We start from the raw sequence: 21,191 nt of genomic DNA on the forward strand, positions 1-21,191 counted from the left end.
GATGTACGATAAAAACGAGGAAGAAATTGAGGGTGAAAATGAGGAAATATATGTCCGTGATGGTGGTTGCTGCATCTTCGAATTGGGTTCCGTCCAGCCATCAAGGAACATCGGGTACCCGCCGGAGGCGGAACAAGTGCTTTCACGCTGTGGCCATGGGGCAGTCGTCTTGTTACGTGGCAACATGCATTGGTACCTAGAGCAACGTGAGAATGGAGGCGACATGGTACTGGTATTCGACATCGCAACCGAGTCGTTTCGGCATATGCAGGCTCCGGTTCTTCAAGTTGCTCCAGACTGTCCTCTCTACAATGACTTGTTTGACATGGACGGCACGCTCGGCATGTTCAGTTGCAATGATGATGCAGCTATCGTCGATATCTAGGTGTTGAAGGACTATGAAAATGAGGTCTGGACCTTCAAGTGCAAGATTGAATTGCCGGTTATCGAGATCAAGTTATTGTGTGGAGATGATGATTCCTTGTATGTGGTGGTCATACATGGGGATGGTGAGTTGCTCGTGCTAGTCCAGTTTGCTGGATGGCTGCTTCAGGTTGACATGGAAGGAAAGTTGGTCGGCAGTTTTCATCACGACAAAGTCATTGCTGGTCAATTGCAGCTGAAGCAAACTCTTGTTCCACACACTTTCTTTCAGACACTAGAATAGTATGTAGTCATTTATGTTGTCTTTCATCTAAAGTTGTTGAGTGAGCTGGTGCTTCCTAATCTCTAGATGTTTGTATTCCTCTAGAGCTGCAATGCGTACGAATGGGATCCAGTATGAGCCTACTAGCATCTTTGTTGATGCAAATAAAGTTATGATCAATAAGCTCTCACTATTTTGCGGTTTCGTGCAATCTATACATGTTTTGACACCCTTCCATGTTGAAGAAAGTGACTGTTGTCCATGTTGATTCTAAAGTTATCAGGCTCTTTTGATGTGCGTTGAAATATGTGCAAACTATGCTACATGATGTTTCTTGAACTGAAGAATTATTTTGCTCTTTACAGTATACTTAGTACAACCTTTGCCTCTTCCATAAGTTCTTTTTTGTTCAACCTTTGAGTGAGCTGGTCTTCACAGTATACTTAGTACTACTTACTAATCTGCTTGCCTTACTAATCTACTGAGTAATTTCTTGAACTGAAGGACTGATTTTGCCTTTTTATCAAGGCTTTTTTCCCCGAGAGATCATCTATGGTGCTCTCAATACTGACTTACTTCATAGTATTTAGCAATATTGTTAGACAGGAGACTCGGTCCACCAAGTCTCCCCACGATCTGCGCACGACTAGGCGCACGTTCTCCGTTACGTTGGGCGTGGCCCTCCTATATGTACCCTGCCTTGTACTCTGAATGAATTAAGGAAAGTACTCTGTTAGTTTTCATGGTATCAGTTACCCCCACGATCCTCTCCTAAACGCCAGCGCCATGGCCAAACCCGGCGCCGACAATCCTTCCCAGCCCGCCGCCTGCAATCAAACCAGCCCGGCGACCACTACTACCCTCACCATCCCCTCCCTCTCCTTTAGCGACACCATCACCGACATGACCCCCTTCATCCCCATTGTTCTCGACCTTCACCGCCGGAACTACTATCACTGGCGCTATCTGTTCGAGATCCACCTTGGCCGCTGCTCTCTCCTCCATCATCTCTCCGATACTCACCTCCGGAGCCTCACAATCCACGTTGGCTCAAAGATGATCTCGCCATCATCCAATGGCTCTACACGCGCATCTCCACCGAGCTCTTCAACCTCGTCGTCAAGGACGGCGCGACGGCGCGCGATATCTGGGTGGAGCTCCGTCGTCTTTTTCAAGACAATCGGGACGCTCGCATCTCTGCCCTCAACACAGAGCTGCGCACGGTCACCCAGGGTGATCGCCCCGTCGGCGTCTTCTGCCAGCAGATCAAGGCTATCGGCGACGAACTCCGCGAGCTTGGAGAAACGGTTGCCGATCGTGCTCTTCTTCACGCCCTCATGGGTGGCCTGGACGAGCGGTTCGCCCAACAGGCGTCCCTGATTCCGCTTCTCCGACCTCTGCCGACCCTGCCCGAGGCCCGTTCGATGTTGCAGCTCGAGGAGCAGACTCAGGCCCGCAAGACTGGTGCCCCGCGCCTCTTCCACACCACGGCGCGCTCCGCCCCACCACCAGTGGCTCCTTCGTCCATGCCGCCTGCCACGCAACCGCCGCCAGGATGGCGCCTGAGGGAGTCCTGGACTAGGGGGTGTCCGAATAGCCGGACTATCATCATCGGCCGGACTCCAAGACTATGAACATACAAGATTGAAGACTTCGTCCCGTGTCCGGATGGGACTTTCCTTGGCGTGGAAGGCAAGCTTGGCGATACGGATATGTAGATCTCCTACCATTGTAACCGACTCTGTGTAACCCTAGCCCTCTCCGGTGTCTATATAAACCGGAGGGTTTTAGTCCGTAGGACACACAACCATTACAACAATCATACCATAGGCTAGCTTCTAGGGTTTAGCCTCCTTGATCTCGTGGTAGATCCACTCTTGTACTACCCATATCATCAATATCAATCAAGCAGGAGTAGGGTTTTACCTCCATCGAGAGGGCCCGAACCTGGGTAAAAACATCGTGTCCCTTGTCTCCTGTTACCATCCGCCTAGACGCACAGTTCGGGACCCCCTACCCGAGATCCGCCGGTTTTGACACCGACATTGGTGCTTTCATTGAGAGTTCCTCTGTGCCATCGCGATCAGGAAGGATGCCTCTTCCCGTCTTTAAAGACGGAACCATCGCCAAAGGAGCTTTGGCCGCCGGCCAAACTATCCGGCTAGGTGGTTTTCTTATGGCCTCCTGTTCGGCCACCGCTTCAACGACGACCTCTCGGGTCATCAAAAGAAATCTTCACGTCAACTCGGAATTCGCCGAGCAGCTGGATCCAACAGAGCTCTCGTCCGTAAACGAGCTCTTGGATCGCATCGCCGCCCTGGGAGTCGCTACAGACTACAATCAGATTGGGCTTAAAACCGATCTGAGAGAGATTAACTCTCCCCAGGTTACCCACCACGTTGCGGTGGTAGAGGAACGACGCGGCGACTCTTCTCCTATATTGAAAACTAGTCATGTCCGGACTCCCGAACCCTCCATGCCGGATTCCCGCGGAGGGACGGACTTCGATCGAGCACTGAACCTAAAGTCAGGCATCGGACCGGACTCGTTGGACAACGTCCAGCAATCCAAGCTTCCAAATTCGGAAACTTTCCGGCCCTTGAGCCTCGAGATGGGTAGGGCTCCGGACTTAATTCCACCCACCCACCCAGACATATGCGATCTATCTCAAATCCGGCAAGAGCCCGCCGAAACAGTACATCATTACTGGGCCAGATTCCTCCTGGTTATGGACAGGATAAAGGACTGCCGTGAGGAAAACGCAATTTCAATTTTCTGCAATAATTGCACGGACGAGGGAATCTTGAACGCCGTCAGTCGTCGCGAAATTACACGCTTCGCCGATCTGGCATCCATAGTACAAAAGTACTGTGCGATGGAGAGTTTCCGGAAAACCGAAACTAAGTTTTGGGACAATCCGGCCCCGAATAAAGCCCTAGTCCGAAACAAAAGGGTGCATCACACTCAGGCACCAGGTACAAAAACCAAAAAGCAAAAACCCCATAAAGGGCATGGAACCGTACTGAAGGGTTGGCTTAGTGGACCCTGTAAAATTCACAGTACAGAAGGCGCCACTCCAACACATAGCCTTCGAGCATGCTGGATATTGTGGCAGGTGGCCAAAAGTGGCGAAGAGCTTCTAGCCCCGGAGAGCCACTCCAACAATACCAGTACGGTGTCAACAGTCTTCGAGACCTTCGCATCAAATAATATGCGAAAACGAACAATCTGCAGCCTCGCCGAAGTCTACCAAGTAGCAACAACAAATCCATGGAGCGACACGGCCATCACCTTCAACGCCAGCGACGAACCTAAATTCCGAACAGCCCGAGCACCAGCCGCATTGGTCCTCAGTCCAATAGTGGACGGCTTTCACCTTACCAAGGTACTCATGGATGGCGGCAGCAGATTAAACCTCATCTACGAGGAAACTCTTCAAAAAATGGAAATAGACTGGAGCCGCATTGAGCGAAGCAGCACAACCTTTAGAGGAATAATCCCTAGTCGGGAAGCGCGCTGCACTGGAAAAATCAAACTTGATGTGGTGTTCGGCTCGCCGGACAATTACAGGTCTGAAGAGGTCACGTTCCAAGTGGCCCCGTTCAGCAGCGGATACCACGCTATATTAGGACGGGAGGCATTCACAATTTTTCAAGCCATACCCCATTATGGGTACATGAAGCTTAAGATGCCCGGGCCCGACGAAATAATCACTCTCGTTAGTGATCCGGACACAGCACTCCGCGCCGAAAACAAGACAGCCGCATTAGCCCTGGAGGCACTATCCGAAGCCCTAGCTGCAAAGGAACTCACTGCGCTGCGCTCTACGGTGAATAGGGATGATGTGATACTCGATAAGAGATCCAAGTCGACCTCCTTTAAACCAGCTGACAAAATAGTCAAATTCCAGGTCCATCCAACGGACCCAACAAAGACGGCCTCCATCGGGGCACAGTTGAACCATGATGTAGACGCCGCACTACGAGAATTCCTTCGGGAAAATTGGGACATATTTGGCTGGCACCCTTCAGATATGCCAGGAATCCCACGCAGATTGGCAGAACACAGCCTAAACGTCCTAAAAGGATTCAAGCCAGTAAAATAGGCTCTTCAGCGATTTTCCGAGCCCAAAAGACAGGCAATGGGGGAAGAGCTAGCCAAACTACTGGAAGCCAGATTCATCAGAGACATCAAACATCCGGACTGGCTAGCAAACCTGGTAATGGTACCAAAGAAGGATAAATCCTGGTGCCTATGTGTCGATTTTAAAGACCTCAACAAGGCCTGCCCAAAGGATGCCTTCCCCCTTCCCCGCATCGACCAAATAATCGATGCTACTGCAGGGCACGATTCATTGTGCTTCCTTGACGCATACTCCGGCTACCATCAAATTAAGATGGCGGAGGCAGACCAAGCCGCAACGACATTCATTACTCCATATGGACCATTCTGCTTCAACACAATGCCCTTCGGACTCAAAAACGCCGGCGCAACATATCAGCGCATGATTCAGACATGTCTGGCTACCCAGATCGGCAAAACAGTAGAGGCATACGTAGACGACGTAGTCGTCAAAACCAAACACGTCGGAACCCTAGTAGACGATTTGAGGCTCACATTCGACAACCTCCGTGCATATGACATCAAGCTAAATCCGGAAAAATGTGTTTTCGGCGTACCAGCCGGAAAGCTCCTGGGCTTCATCGTATCCATTAGAGGAATTGAAGCAAACCCAGCCAAGATCCGAGCTCTGTCACAGCTGGATATTCCAAAAGACCTCAAACAAATACAAAAATTGACTGGATGCGTGGCGGCTCTAAGCCGCTTCATCTCCCGTTTGGGAGAAAAGGCATTGCCTCTATCGCCTCCTCAGGCGCACCGAACACTTCGAGTGGACGGATGCTGCCACTGCCGGACTCGAAGAAATAAAAGCCATATTGGCAACAAATCCAGTCCTGGCTGCGCCTAACCTGGGCGAACCAATGTTGTTATATATCGCGGCAACACATCAAGTTGTAAGCGCCGTGCTCGTCGTCGAACGAGAAACAGAAGGGCATAAATTCCCTCTTCAAAAACCAGTGTACTACGTATCCACTGTCTTAACTCCCTGCAAGTCCCGGTACCCGCATTATCAAAAGATAGCGTACGCGGTGTTCATGGCATCCCGGAAGCTCCGACACTACTTTCAAGAGTGTTCGATAACAGTGGCCTCCGAAGTGCCCCTCAACGACATTATAAACAACCGCGACGCGACGGGCAGGATCGCAAAATGGGCCATTGAGCTCTTACCATTTGATATAACTTACAAACCTCGGCGAGCTATAAAATCGCAAGTCTTGGCCGACTTTGTCGCCGAATGGACTGAAGCCGAACTCCCTAAAGAGTACGGCGCATACTCCAATTGGATTATGCATTTCGACGGCTCCAAAATGTTGGCCGGCTTGGGGCTGGCGTCGTAGTGACGTCCCCAACCGGGGATACAATCCAATATGTACTTCAGATAATGTACACGGACTCCAACAATGCAGCCGAATACGAGGCCCTCCTACATGGCCTCCAGATGGCAATCTCCATTGGCATTAATTCAACGCCTAGAGGTGCGCGGGGATTCAAACCTTGCAATATCCCAAGTAAATGGAGACTTTGACGCCAAGGATCCGAAAATGGCAGCCTATCGTAACGTTGTCCTAAAAATGTCAGCTCGGTTCGAAGGACTCGAATTCCACCACGTAGCCCGGGATAATAACCAAGCAGCTGACGTATTGGCACGCATCGGCGCGAAACGCGACGCTGTCCCTCCAAACATCTTCCTGGAACGGCTCTTTAAGCCATCCGTACTATGGGAAGAGGAGTCCGGAAATAACAACCCGGAAGCAGCCGCACTACCCAACACATAACAATCTGACATAATCGGCGGCTCAGCCGATGAAATAACACCTTCAGCCCATGAAATAATGGCAGTAATCGCCCCGTGGACAGAACCATTCCTAGCCTACTTAATTAGGCAGGAACTTCCCGAGGACCAAAATGAGGCCCGCTACATAGTTCGGCGATCTAAAGCCTACAAGGTCCACGAGGGAGAACTTTATAAGAAAAGCACAACCGGAGTCCTTCAAAGGTGTATCTCCGAAGAGGAAGGGCGAAACCTTCTGGTTGAAATTCATGCCGGACTAGGCGGACACCACGCCGCAGCCCGGGCCCTTGTAGGCAAGGCATTCCGTACAGGATTTTATTGGCCGACGGCCCGGGCAGATGCTCAGGACTTAGTCCAAAGATGCGTTGGTTGTCAGCTCTTTGCTAATCAGAGCCATATGCCACCTACCGCCCTCAAAACTATACCCATTACCTGGCCGTTCGCGGTCTGGGGGCTTGACATGGTTGGACCCCTTAAAGGGGGAACCCACAAGCAAAGGTACCTATTGGTCATGGTGGACAAATTCACCAAATGGATAGAGGCCAAGCCAGTTAAAACGGCAGAGTCCGTACCAGTGATAGACTTCATATCCGGGGTAGTACACCGTTATGGCGTCCCCCATAGCATCATCACCGATAACGGCACGAACTTCACGGCTGATGAGGTCAAACTCTGGTGCAAAAATATGGGCATCAAGCTCGATTACGCTTTAGTCTATCACCCTCAAACCAACGGTCAAGTTGAGCGAGCAAATGGTCTGATAATGAGCGGCATCAAGCCCAGACTAGTGCGGTCCCTTACGGAATCTAACACGCACTGGGTAGAGGAGCTCGACACCGTACTCTGGGAGCTGCGGACCACGCCGAACCGTACTACCGAATGCACACCATTCTTCATGGTATACGGTGCAGAGGCAATTTTGCCCTGCGACATAATTCATGACTCACCTCGAGTGCGCATGTACGAAGAAAGAGAAGTCGAGTTGGATCGGCAGGACAGCTTGGACACATTGGAGGAAGAACGCGACGTGGCAAAGGCTCGTTCCGCATTCTATCAGCAGCAGGCTCGAAGATATCAAAGTAGAGAAGTACGGGCTAAAACCTACAATGTTGGCGAACTAGTTCTACGCCTGCCGGACAAGAAAAAGGACAAGCTCAAGCCCAAATGGGAAGGTCCCTTCATTATCGACCAAGTCCTGGCCGGCGGAGCATACCGTCTGCGGAATGCATCGGATAACCGACTCGAGCTGAACCTATGGAACGCAGCCCGCCTCCGAAGATTCTACGCCTAGCGCCGGACTAAGAGTTCGTCTTCTTCCCCCACATTTTCACAATTCAGCCGTCCTTTGTTTCTCTCCCTTCTCCCACCTTTTTTTTAAAAAAGCCCTTGAGGGCATATTTGCGCATTACGCGCACACACTTGATGTGCTATCCGCACTCATTATACCTGGGGGCTTCTTTACCAGAAGCTTACTTATACGGGCTTCATGCCCAGCACATGTGTCAAACTTCCACATGTACCTTTTATTCACCATTATATGCATCGATATGACTTAAGTTTTGGCCAAGCTAGGTTGCCTGGCTCCTGTGCTTACCCCTACGTTCCCGATTGTTCGGCTAGGAGGTAAAGGGAGCACCTCTGCGATTATTACTGCCGGGTCAACCGGATGTGTACCTCAGACTGGGTGAAGCCGAAAGCTAGCGTTCTTAAGGGAATATTCGGTCGGTGACTCGAAAGATGATCTTTTACATATTTTTATCTGCCCCCAGATGTTTTCCCGCTTTTTTCGCAGTCCGGACATGCACTTTAGGGCATGCCTCCCAGGGAAAGGAACCCTTAACGGAACTATTCTCCCTAGAAGATGTTTCTTACTAACCATGTAATATAACATAACTAGTTGGGCACTTGTCTGATAAAGCACTAATGACCCCTACGCCTGGTCTCCATGCATGCCCCGGTTTTGACATAACCGAGAAGGTATTCGGACACACTCCGGACTCTAGGGTCCCGAGGTCGAAGCGAAAAGGTCGGCAAAGACAAACGATCTACAATCTGGCTAGAAGGCATTTTACATGTCATTTTAAATACATTGTCAAATTGACTGACTGTACTCCTCCTCAATCCCGTCTAACAGGCTGTCTAATTTACAGTCCCGTTGGGAATACTTAGCGGCCAACTCTACTTGGCCGTACACTAAGCTCACAGGGATCTCCTTCCCATCGGGCCCCACAGGTCCGATTTCGGCCATGTGGTTTGGATCCGCCTTCTTGTACCGCGTCTTCACCATGGCCCAGGCCTCCCTGGCACCTTGCCGGCAGGCCGATATCTTCCATAAGCGGAAGCGCTGCCGTGCTCCCTGAAGCTTCTCCGCAAGCTCTCCAAGGCCCTCGGGTAGGGAAACGGATGGCCATAGGGCTTGGACGACGCCACTCATCGCCTGCCGAACACGTTCGAGCAGTTGCACCATCTCGGGAAGTTGGTCACCCATCGAAACGGGCATTTCCTCCGCAGGGCGACCTGTGAGCGCACCTACAGACATATTTCTGTCAATAGGCTTCCTCGCCGAACTCTTCTTTTCAAAAGAATTCGCTCAAGCACTTACCATAGATGCCGCGACGAAGCCGCTGATTCTCCTTCATAGAGCCAGACAGCTCGGCCCGAACACCTTTCATCTCTTCCCCAAGCTGGGTGTGGGCATCCTGGAGTTTGTTCCTCTCCTGTTGTACCTTCATAAGCACCCTCTCGCCGGCCTTCAGCTGGCGTAGTAGGTGTTGCTTGTCCGGATCCAGTCCGGCAACATCTGCAATATCATTGTCAGATTTACACGCACGCCGTACACCGCTTATGTTTTTGAAATAATGTGTTACCAGGAGGGGTCTCTGTGTCTCCTCCTGCGGCAGCGAGTGCGGCCTCAAGTTGGGCCTTGCACTCTTGTAGCTCCTGGGACAATTGGGTATTCTTCTCTGTAAGATCCTGCACATTAAGAGATCCTTAAATCAGTTATTTCAACTACTTTAAGTCTCGGGGGCTACTGGCCTATACCGCTATTATAATCCCTTACCCGTATGTCTTTTACATACTGCTCTGTGGCTCTGGTCAAACCATCTTGAGCAGCATGGAGGTGCGCGTCTCCCGCGTTAAAGGCATTCAACGCCTCAGGGGAGAGACACGCGTCACGAAAAACTGTCCGGCGGCGCCTATGGTTCATGGCGCTCTCCACCTCAGACCTGGTGACAGACAACTTGTCGGCATCCTCCGTTGGAGGAGTATCCGGCTCGCGCCTTGCGCTCGCCTCCCCCTCCGGACCAGGCGGTGGAGCCTGGCTGGCGGAGGCCGGGGTGGCAACCTCGCCGGACACAGTCCGGCGAGCGCTCTTTCTCCTGAAAAAGTCATGAGCATTAATACACCCCCTAGGAATCTTTTCCTAAATAACGGTCGCGAGTTATACCGTTGTGGTGACGTTTTGATTCGCACCGCACCTCTCTTCCGCCTGCGGGGTCGAACTGACCCTTGTTGGTCAGCCGCCGCGGGTTCGGCTTCCCACCCTGAAGGCGCCTCCTGCAAGACACCGCTGTATACAGTGGTCAGGAATGCGCAAGGATAAAATAATGGTGTCAGGACTTCGGTCATAAGTACCTGGGAAGCCGGTAACAAACCGGGGTAGTCAGCCGTAATGGTGACTAGAGCATTGTCCATGCTAAGTTGGTGGAACACCCCGTCGATTAGCTCCACCTTTATGTATGGATCCTCTTCGGAGGTCGGATCAAGGGATCTTCCTGGATCCTCGGGTTGTGGAGCCGGACTATGTATGCCCTCCACATCCCGACCCAGCTCCTGCGTCGAAATCATAAAGTAAGGTGCTTAAACTTCGAAGGCATGGGTCGGGTAAATAAAATGTCCGCTAACCCAGCGCCGAGGGTTATTCATGGAGAACCCATTCAATGGGCTCGTCTGGAGGAAGTCCTCCTTCTCCCCCTTGTACAGGCCGGACAGAATCTTCACCAGATCTTCGGCCGATTCCGGCCCTTTGCGGCCATGACGGGTGGCATCATTTTCCCCGTTGAAATCCCACATGGGGTGGCCCCTGTATTGCAGCGGCTGCACCCCCCGCATTATGCACGTGGCCATGACTCCGATCATGGTCAATCCGGAATGGGCCAGCAACCTTATCCGGCCCATCAAATAATGGACGCCCTTGTCTTCCTCCAGTTGAGGGCTCCGCGGGCGCCAACTTAGGCGCTTCTTCAGGGGAGCCTTGCTGAATTCCGGGAGGCCGATCCGAACTGGGTCCGGCAGTGGGGCGTCTTCTACATAGAACCATTCCGAAGGCCAGTCTTCGGACGCCTTCTTTGGGGTTCCGGGTGGATATCCGGTCCTGGCGATGCGCCATATTTCGGCGCCGCCCACTTGATATATTGATCCCTCATGAGAACGGGGTACGAGGCAGAATAGCCTCTTCCACAGCGCAAAATGGGGCTCGATGCCCAGGAATAGCTCGCAAAGAGCTACGAAACCCGCGATGTGCAGAATAGAGGCGGGCATGAGGTGATGGAGCTGGAGTCCGTAGAACTCCAGAAGCCCGCGGAGGAACGGATGTATGGGAAATCCAAGCCCCCTTATTAGATAAGGGACGAAACACACCCGCTCTCCTTTAGAGGGGCTAGGGGTGGCCTCCGCTTGCTTCCCACCTTTGTAGGTGGCCAGCCCGGCTCGAACCGGGACCATGAAGGCCGGAGGAATATATCCCTCCGCTTGAAGCTTCACCAGCTCGTTGTGCGGAACCGAACATCTCCTCCAATCTCCTGGCGGAGGGCTGGGAGCGCGAGAGGAGGAGCCGCGTCGACGGTCCATGATGGAATGGGTTTTAGGTCAGAAGCGCTCCGATGAGTACTCACGGAGGGAGGATGGTGTGATTTGGATCTGGATTCTTATCTCTCTTATAGGCAGATTATTTGCGCAGCTAGGGGGTAAAACATAAAAGATACCCTGGCTTTTCGCATTCGTACGACGCATGGAAGAGGGCCATTATTGGGCGTGGAAGCCGAGGAACGCAACGTTCATAAGGAAGCCGGACACTATTCGGCAAGGAGATGGAATTTGGAGGAGAACCCGCCTTGCAACGCCAAAGACTATATATACGCTGGACTTGTCGTCATTGAAGCCTGGTTCGGGGGCTGCTGAGGGAGTCCTGGACTAGGGGGTGTCCGGATAGCCGGACTATCATCATCGGCCGGACTCCAAGACTATGAAGATACAAGATTGAAGACTCCGTCCCGTGTCCGGATGGGACTTTCCTTGGCGTGGAAGGCAAGCTTGGCGATACGGATATGTAGATCTCCTACCATTGTAACCGACTCTGTGTAACCCTAGCCCTCTCCGGCGTCTATATAAACCAGAGGGTTTTAGTCCGTAGGACACACAACCATTACAACAATCAGACCATAGGATAGCTTCTAGGGTTTAGCCTCCTTGATCTCGTGGTAGATCCACTCTTGTACTACCCATATCATCAATATCAATCAAGCAGGAGTAGGGTTTTACCTCCATCGAGAGGGCCCGAACCTGGGTAAAAACATCGTGTCCCTTGTCTCCTGTTACCATCCGCCTAGACGCACAGTTCAGGACCCCCTACCCGAGATCTGCCGGGTTTGACACCGACAGCGCCCCAGCCCCAACTATCAGGGTAAGAACCCAATTTACCGTCCACCGAAGCAGGGCTCTTCTTCCTCGGCGTCGAGTTCGTCGGCGCCCGCGGCTTCTTCCCCACCCCTGCCGCCTGCGGCGTCATCCTCGCCGGTCTCTTCCACATGGCGCCCCACAGCTGATCCGTGGACTGGGCTCGTCCAAGCCTGGCCGATGCCTTGGGCTGCGCCATCCCCGTATGGTGCACCGCTCGCCTACAGTGGAGCCTGGGCGCCCGGCATGCGCCCCTCTGTCGGCGCTCCTGGCCTCCTCGGGTCCTGGCCGCCGCCGCACGCCTACACCGCCTACGCGCCCCTGTACCAGTCTACTCCTGCACCAACGGCGTCGTCCATGTATCCCTATGGTGTTCCTCCAGTTCCGAGCTGGGAGATGGGCGGTCCCTCGGTGCAGCCTTCTTCCTCGACGTACCACCCGGCTGCCTTTACTTTGACTTCAGCTCCGCCGACCTGGGATCAGGCTGCTCTCATTGCGGCTCTGAACTCGCTTACCACTCAGGACACAGGTACAGAATGGGTCTTTGATTCTGGTGCATCTACGCATATGTCTGCATCTAGTAGCACGCTTTCTTCTCTCCATCCACCTATTCTATTTCCATCCATCAGAATCGGTGATGGCTCTACTGTTCCCGTCTCTTGTGTTGGTTCAGCCACTCTTCCCTCTTCTCGATCACCGCTTCTTCTTCGCGAGGTTCTGGTAGCCCCTGCTCTTATCAAAAATTTGATTTCTGTTCATCGTTTTACAATCGATAACCATGTTTATGTGGAGTTTGATCCCTTTGGTCTATCTGTGAAGGATCTCCACAGCAAGGCGGTGATAGCTCGGTACAATAGCTCCGGCGACCTCTACACCATCAGCGACGTACCTTCTTCGACGCCTCACGCTATGCACGCTTCCGTGTCCCTCTGGCATCGCCGCCTTGGTCACCCTAACGCCAGTACCACGTCCAAGCTTCTTCAAGAATTTCAGCTTCCGCATGATCGAGCTTCTCATGATAGCACTTTGTGTTCAGCATGCCAAATGGGCAAACATGTTCGCTTGCCCTTTGGCACATCTACCAGTAGTAGTACTTTTCCCTTTGAGTTGTTGCATTGTGACCTATGGACCTCTCCTATACCTAGTGTTTCTGGTTTCAAATACTATCTTGTACTTGTCGATGACTATTCTCACTATATATTGTCTTTTCCTATTCGCAACAAATCCGAAGTTCATGGTCTCTTCGTTAACTTTCAAAATTATGTCTATACCCACTTCTCTCTTCCCATCCGCTTTTTACAATGTGACAACGGACGCGAATTTGACAATACTCGCAATCGCAAGTTCTTTCTCCGCCATCCTCGCAAAACGGGAAAGCCGAGCGCTCGCTACGCACCATCAATAACATTCTTCGCACTCTCCTCATCCAAGCATCTATGCCACCCAAATTTTGGGTCGAAGCACTCCGACACGCTACCTATCTTCTTAACATTCGTCCCACTACCACATGTCCTAAATTTTCCCCCTACGAATCTCTTTTCCTTGCATCACCTCCCTATGATAGCCTTCGCACTTTTGGCTGTCTTTGCTTCCCAAACCTCAGCGCCACAACACCACACAAACTTTCTCCTCGCTCCTTACCTTGTGTCTTCCTTGGACACTCAGAGTCTCACAAAGGCTACCGTTGCTTTGACCCGCAGACCGGTCGTGTTCTCCTCTCTCGACACGTTACCTTCGATGAAGCAGTCTTTCCCTTCGCCTTACACTCCTCGCCAGATTTTTCCGCCCCACTTTCCGCCACCAAAACGACCAGCCATAGCTCCCCTCCGATCGACGTGCATGGCCTGCATGGCCCTGTTCACGTGGTCTCCTCACAGCCAATCCGCAACCCCCTGCCAGATTCCCCTGGTCGCACATCTTCTCCGGGATCCGCACCCTCCCTGTCCCACAATCATTGCACCGAACCCGACGCTGATTCTTCTGCAGCCAATTCCACTGCTGATTCTCCCGGGCCCGCCACTACACTATCGACACTGCTGCATGCCCCATCCGCTGCCTCCTCGGGGCCCGCCACTACACCATCCACCCCACCCCATGCATCTCCCACCCCACCAATCCCAACCCATGCATCTACCACCCCACCAATCACACTGCATTCATCTTCCCCTCCCATGCATGCATCCTCAGCCGCTTATCCACACACAGCGCAGGACTCGTGTTCTCGTTCCTCGCCTTCCCTTCCCCCGCGCCCATTGCCTAAGACAGCTGTTCCTGTTCCTATTCCTACAAACGATCACACCATGCGAACTCGCAGCAATGCAGGTTTTGGTCTCCCCGTCCAACGCCTCAACCTCACTGCCTCCTCCACTCCGCTTTCTCCACTCCCTTCTTCTTATAAAACCGCTCTTCTCGACCCAAACTGGCTCCACGCCATGAAGGAAGAGTATGATGCTCTTCTTCTTAACGACACCTGGTCTCTTGTTCCCCGTCCTCATGGTGCCAATGTTATCTCCGGGAAATGGGTCTTTTGCCATAAGTTTAACTCTGATGGCTCACTGTCTCGTTATAAGGCTAGGTGGGTTTGTCGCGGTGACTCTCAACAAGCTGGCATCGACTATGATGAAACGTTCTCTCTGGTGGTTAAACCAAGTACAATTCGTGTCGTTCTTAGTCTTGCCACCTCTTCTTCTTGGCCTATTCATCAATTAGATGTAAAGAACGCCTTTCTTCACGGTTCCCTCACCGAGACTGTTTTCTGTCGCCAGCCGCTTGGTTTTGTTAACCCATCATTCCCTGATCACGTTTGTCGACTGAACAAATCGCTATACGGACTCAAACAGGCGCCTCGTGCTTGGTTTCATCGCTTTGCCACTTTTATCCAAACACTAGGTTTTCTTCCCTCTCGCTCGGACTCTTCCCTCTTCATTCTACAATCACAGTCTCATACTGCTTACCTGCTTCTCTATGTTGATGATATTGTGCTCACTGCCTCCTCTACCTCCTTTCTTAACACCATCATTGCCAAACACTCGATCATGGTCTTTCTATTTCACCCTCCGCACCAACATCCCTAACCGCGTACTCTGATGCAGACTGGGCTGGATGCCCAGACACTCGTAGATCTACTTCTGGTTATTGTGTTTACTTGGGTGATAACTTGATTTCATGGTCGTCAAAGAGACAGCTAACAGTTTCCAGGTCATCTGCTGAAGCCGAGTACCGCTCTGTTGCACATGCTGTCGCCGAAACAGTGTGGCTTCGTCAACTCCTACAAGAGCTGCATCGGCCTCTTCACCAAGCTACTGTCGTGTACTGTGATAATATCTCTGCTGTGTACATGTCTTGTAATCCTGTACAACATCGACGTACAAAACACATAGAGATAGATATCCACTTTGTTAGAGAAAAGGTAGCTCTAGGTGATGTTCGCGTTCTTCATGTTCCAACCAGCGCCCAATTTGCTGACATCTTCACCAAGGGACTACCAACAGCAGCCTTCGTCGACATTCGTGCCAGTCTCAACGTCGTCGAGCCCGCCGATGACACTGCGGGGGGGTGTTAGACAGGAGACTCGGTCCACCAAGTCTCCCCACGATCTACGCACGATTAGGCGCACGTTCTCCGTTACGTTGGGCGTGGCCCTCCTATATGTACCCTGCCTTGTACTCTGAATGAATTAAGGAAAGTACTCTGTTAGTTTTCAAATATACATGTGTTCAATCTTAACATAAGATTGAACTGAAGGAGTTTATGTTTCCGCTAGTATCCAATCTTGACATAAGATCAACAACTAAAACCTTTACTGATAAGCCGAAGAACGGCTCGTCAGTTTCCACCATGTGTTCCTCGTGAGACACTGTAACTACCAGACTTTCTCATTTCCCTGCTTGCGTAGCAAGATCATCTCTGCTACTGCTGGTCAAACGGAAGTTTTCTACTCATCTCGTCTCAAGCAGAGGACAAGACCATGAATTATTATGCGATGATGCAGTTGTAAAAGCAAGTTGAAAGCTCCTTCTCATCATTTGTTACTGCATGTACCATGTGTTATTGAAGAATGACTGATCACTTGTTACATGCATATGTATTACTATGTGTCAGTGCAGGGCGATTGTTCAGCTGCTCAAATCTAGGATGCTCTTTTTTTGCATTTTGTGTTCTTGGGTGCACTTGTTTGGTTGTAGTTCTAGAGCTAGTTCAGGCAGAAGCAGGGTAACCAGCAGAGATAGAAAGAATCACAAACAGACGTTCAGCACATATAAACTAATCACATAAACTAATTGAATGATTGTTTTAATCACCAGCATTGGATGCATATCTGCTTCACTAGGATAGAAAATTAGGATAGGTAACAAAGATCATCCACATTGCTGTGAACAAATGGGCAAGACATGACCAAACCTGTGTCTTCCAGAAATAACATACTGACAGACCAATTCGTATCATGCCCATGGCAAAAACAAAAACGCCACCATGCCAACAAGGATGATATCAAAAATGGATATGATTAGAAGCATTAAAGATGGAAGAAATTAACAAGTTGGAATGTGATCACAGAAGATTCACTGTACATCAGCCAACAATTCAGACAAACCACACCACAAGTTTTTCTTCCTTGTCAACCTTCAGACAAGGAAGAAGAAGAATGCACAACTAAGTGTATGCCATGGCTACCCCAATGTCTAACTCTCTACCACCTAAACTCAGCAACATCCAGCAGAATCTGTTGACTTGAACTCTAATCAGCAGGATGTTTTCTCTGGGAAGTCTGTTAACTTGAACTCTCGGCAGGAGCAGCGCGTGGGTAGAGGACGTCGTAGTGAATGCCCGTGTACAGAAGGGTCACACTCACAAGGGGAACTCCAGGTCCAGGAGCAGTGTAGATATCGTGAGCAGGTCCTCCATTGAGTTGCTCCACTCTAAGGGGTACCTCAAGCGCTTCGGCCAAGGCCGTCATCATAACATGGTCCGTGTACTCACGAGATGGAGTGACGTGCTCAAAGCACCACTGTTTGTAGAGCAACGGGTCAGGTAAAGTGAGTGTTGTGTATCAAAGAATGGGTACACTGGAAATTCAGCATGATGTAATAATGTAAGGGAGGAGAGAGACACTGATACTGACATCTTTCAGACTGTAATGTTCACTGAGGTCTGGTACACGCTGTTCATACTCCTCCGCGTGCGAGCATATCCAGATGGCTACTACTAATCTGAGGAAAGTAAGAACTAACCACTAAAATGTGTCAGAAACATGAATTTGTGATGAAGAGAAGGAAATATAAGTTCAAGGGTGTTTTTCTCACTGTCTTGCGTCGTATCATAACTTCTGAAGAACTCGAGAAGTTTCTCTTTACGGTAGCTAAAAAGGGAACATATTATGTCAATGAGGTGGAATGCATTCAGCTACAATACTTTGATGGAATTGCAGAAAAGAAGCAAATCAAAAACCTGCTAGTTGATGTTATGCTGTTCCACTTCCACATGCCGTGCCTCTTCCATCTCTTTAATTTCCTAATCAGCTTCTTAAATGCCTGAAAGAATCAGCGCCTCAAATAATTCAGTGGATAATCATTACAAACCATAGGTTACAATAATTCATACAGAATACTGATCAATAGAAAGATAAGAAAGAACACAGCTAAGACAACTCGCCTGAGAAGTGTCAGTCACTAATTAAGGATACACTATAGCATAGGAACACAACAGTGAGATGGCTACATAATAATAACCAGTAGGTGCAACAGTACTCAAACAAGCATAAAGTTATGTTATTTCCCCGTTATATTGCCGTTGTTCTTGCAAGTAAATTTCTCTTAAGGCCATTGTTACGATCGGGTTGTTAACATGACAATAAACTTCAAATTTGAGTTTTGTGACAACAGTGTAAAACTGCAGGCATGCCACTACTGTAAGAAATTGTGCATCCCCTGCAAATGACAAACAAAGATAGTGAGATTGCCAGATCCAGCTTGAAGTGTACTGTAACCTGAAGAGAATCATCCCTTACAGGTATGTTTAGAAAAAACAAATATGGAGAAGGCAAGAACTTACTCTGTAGCTCCTGGGAAATTTAGAGGTCCATCCTAGATCTGCATGTTGCACAGACACTCTTTTAACAGCATCTAGCAGACGGTGTTCCTCATGTGTGTCCTGCCTATCAAGAACTTGCTCCTGTTGTACATTTGCATAAACAGAGAGACTTAAATAAGTAAACCTACATCCTATACTAAGGAAAAGAGAGGAGGACAATTAGTCGATTACAAGGTAGGAAAATATGAAGCTCCTGTAGAAACACTCCCCATCTCCAGTCACCCGTCTAAATTCTGAATAGGCATCAAGATGGTCCACTCCTTGTCCCGTAGCAAAATTAGGAACCCGATAATACTTTCTTACTTCAGTGATGGGATGTGTCTGCAACAAACAGTGTAAATACAGGAATTCAAATTACACTGATTCGAACATGGAGAAACATATTTAAGAATGTGACAGAAAATTTGTTTTTGTTCCAATTTTCAGGCTTCATGTTCTCTGGAGATGTATCATACCACCATAACCAAGAGTTAACATACAATGTAGTATCCATAAAAGAGGAGATAATCCTTCTGAACAGTTGGATTGTACAGGAACCCCGAAGCACAGTATCATGTGATCAACTTTGAACCTGATATTTCATGCACTTCCATTTTGAAACATTAGAGAAAGCTAAATGGAGTCAAACCTGGTAATTCACATGTTCTGAATAGTGCCATTCTTCTCCATGAAAAAACTGTTCGACAAGAAAACAAAGTTAAAGTTCAGACATCCTGCCAGCCATACAATTGCACATAATCAACATGAAGATCAAGCGTTTCAAAACAAGAAATAAGGGAATAAAAAACCAACGGGGTTAACAAACAAGAATGTAATAGCAAGACTACAAAATGTGCGCATCCAAAACTTCTTGATTATCGGCAACTATTTACATGGAATAATATTCTGAGGCTTCTGAGTCAGTTGTAGGTCCCAGTCGACCAAATGGTGAAACTTCTCGACCAAATCCTGGAGTAAGTAGTCAGTGATTTTGCATGTAAACGGCAAATGATTTACAGAAATTATATCTAGTTATGTAGTCTTGAACTAGTGTCTAGATTAATTTTCTGATAACAAAATCTTCTGACAGAGGAGGTTCATACATTTGACTTCAGGCTCTGTTACTAAAAGGCTGCAGTAATCAGTTCATACATTTTACAGACAACAATTTCAACAAGATAGCCATTTGCTTAAAATATGATGCCAGACTGAGAGAATACCCAGGACCAACAATGAATGTGTACTGCTGGCAAACTAAAATGCCCAAGGCTCCTCCTATACACTGAAAACTGATACATTTGATGCGGCAGCGAGATTTCTTGCCAAAAATATCACAGCAACCACTGCCAAGACATAATCCTCATATTTATTTCCCCACATTTTACAGTCGCAATAATATATGCTATCACGCTAAATAGAATAATCAATTAATTAGCACAACGATTTGCTCAAGATCCTGCTTCTATTACAGAAAGTCAAACTGTCCCCAACATTTGCCCAAGATTCCGCTTCTATTTACTCTGGACTGGATCATCCCCAAGATTTCAACAACCTCAGAGATCACAATTCCACATCCCGAACAGAAAAGAAGTCCAAGATTCAGGCTATAATACCTTTATAAGATTGTGCCAGAGCTCCGCTATGGCGTGCGACGATTTCACCTGCTCGACAGAAACCAAGAAACGCTCAAGAACGCACTCCAAAGACTCCCAAGAACTCCAAGAAACAACAACAAACCAAACGCGCCATCACCTGCGCCTCCTCTGGCTTCTTCTTCTTGCCCGCCCCCTCGGCCAATGGGCCACCCGCCTCCTTGATGGCCGTCTGCTCCCGTAGCAGCTGCTGGAACACCGCCGTGCTGTCGAACGGCCGGGCTCCGGAGGCCGCGGCGTCGGCGTCCTCGGGGCTGCTGCCCCCGGAGCTCGAAGATGAAGACTCCGAAGAAGGAACTGCGGGTGCGGATGGGAGATTCTTGCCCTTCCGGTCGACCCCCGCCGCAGCGGAGCTCGAGCCTCCGGCCTGCTCGCCGTCCCGCTTTTCTTGGGGACGCTGGAGGGGCGCTGCAGGGGGGAGAGTCGGCGGCGAGGAGGCGGCGGCGGCGGCGGCGTCATCGGGGGAGGAGTGCCCGTGCTGCCCATGGGCCGGTTCTGCTGTCCCTGAACCGGACCCCATCGCGGCGGGAGAACCTTGGCTCATTACGCTGCTATGGGGAGGACCAAAGTGGTAATTGGGAGAATGTGAGGGGCGTGGGGCAGAAATGTGCCGAGGGTGCGGTTGGCAATCTGGAGAAAGCTTGGAGGTTATTTATAAAGGTGGCGGTGAGTTTGTCCGGAGACGGGGAATTTGGCACGAGGTGTTTGGTTACCTGCATCCTCGATGTTGACTTCTCCTTTTATATGGATACTGAAATGTGAGCCGGCCATTTAATTATAACTACATATAATTTATACCAAATTTTAATAAACCAGATGAATTACGCGCAAACCGAATGAATTACGTGCAAACCAAATGATTTTCATCTAAAAAATGAAGACATTTACATTTCAAACATATTTTAACTAAAATATAGAGAAAGGGACATATTTCGTCACAATGCTCCTTTTTGATAAAAAAAACAAGTTTAGCCGGACCCTAGTGTCTGTGTATGGTGATGCCCAAAAAGAAGGGAAAGCAGCCTTTTTAGCTGAGTTATCCAAATTATATCAAGATAACCCCTTGCCATGTGTAATTGGGGGAGATTTCAATATTATCAGAAATAGTTCTGACAAAAAGAAACCAGGGGAGATTGATCGTTTTAGTTTTGTGTTTAATGCCATAATAGAACATGTTGGACTCAGGGACTTACCTATTAATGGGAGGAAGTATACTTGGGCCGATAACCTCCCA

General features: G+C 49.6%; 1 protein-coding gene across 1 annotated transcript; it reads right to left on the minus strand.

Moving 5' to 3' along the window:
- Window positions 1-16,722: 16,722 nt before the first annotated feature.
- Window positions 16,723-20,551, minus strand: LOC123066453 (ubiquitin thioesterase otubain-like). The gene is made up of 9 exons (XM_044489532.1): window positions 20,058-20,551; window positions 19,919-19,966; window positions 18,955-19,002; window positions 18,498-18,647; window positions 18,288-18,407; window positions 17,685-17,767; window positions 17,540-17,595; window positions 17,359-17,462; window positions 16,723-17,244 (listed from the first exon to the last, which is right to left on the minus strand). The coding sequence occupies exons 1-9, from the start codon at window positions 20,499-20,501 to the stop codon at window positions 17,008-17,010; spliced, it is 1,290 nt and encodes a 429-aa protein (XP_044345467.1). The 5' UTR covers window positions 20,502-20,551; the 3' UTR covers window positions 16,723-17,007.
- Between the last annotated feature and the right edge of the window lie 640 nt (window positions 20,552-21,191).

The sequence above is a fragment of the Triticum aestivum genome, chromosome 3B (assembly GCF_018294505.1).
Source record: "Triticum aestivum cultivar Chinese Spring chromosome 3B, IWGSC CS RefSeq v2.1, whole genome shotgun sequence".
Lineage (NCBI taxonomy): Eukaryota > Viridiplantae > Streptophyta > Magnoliopsida > Poales > Poaceae > Triticum > Triticum aestivum.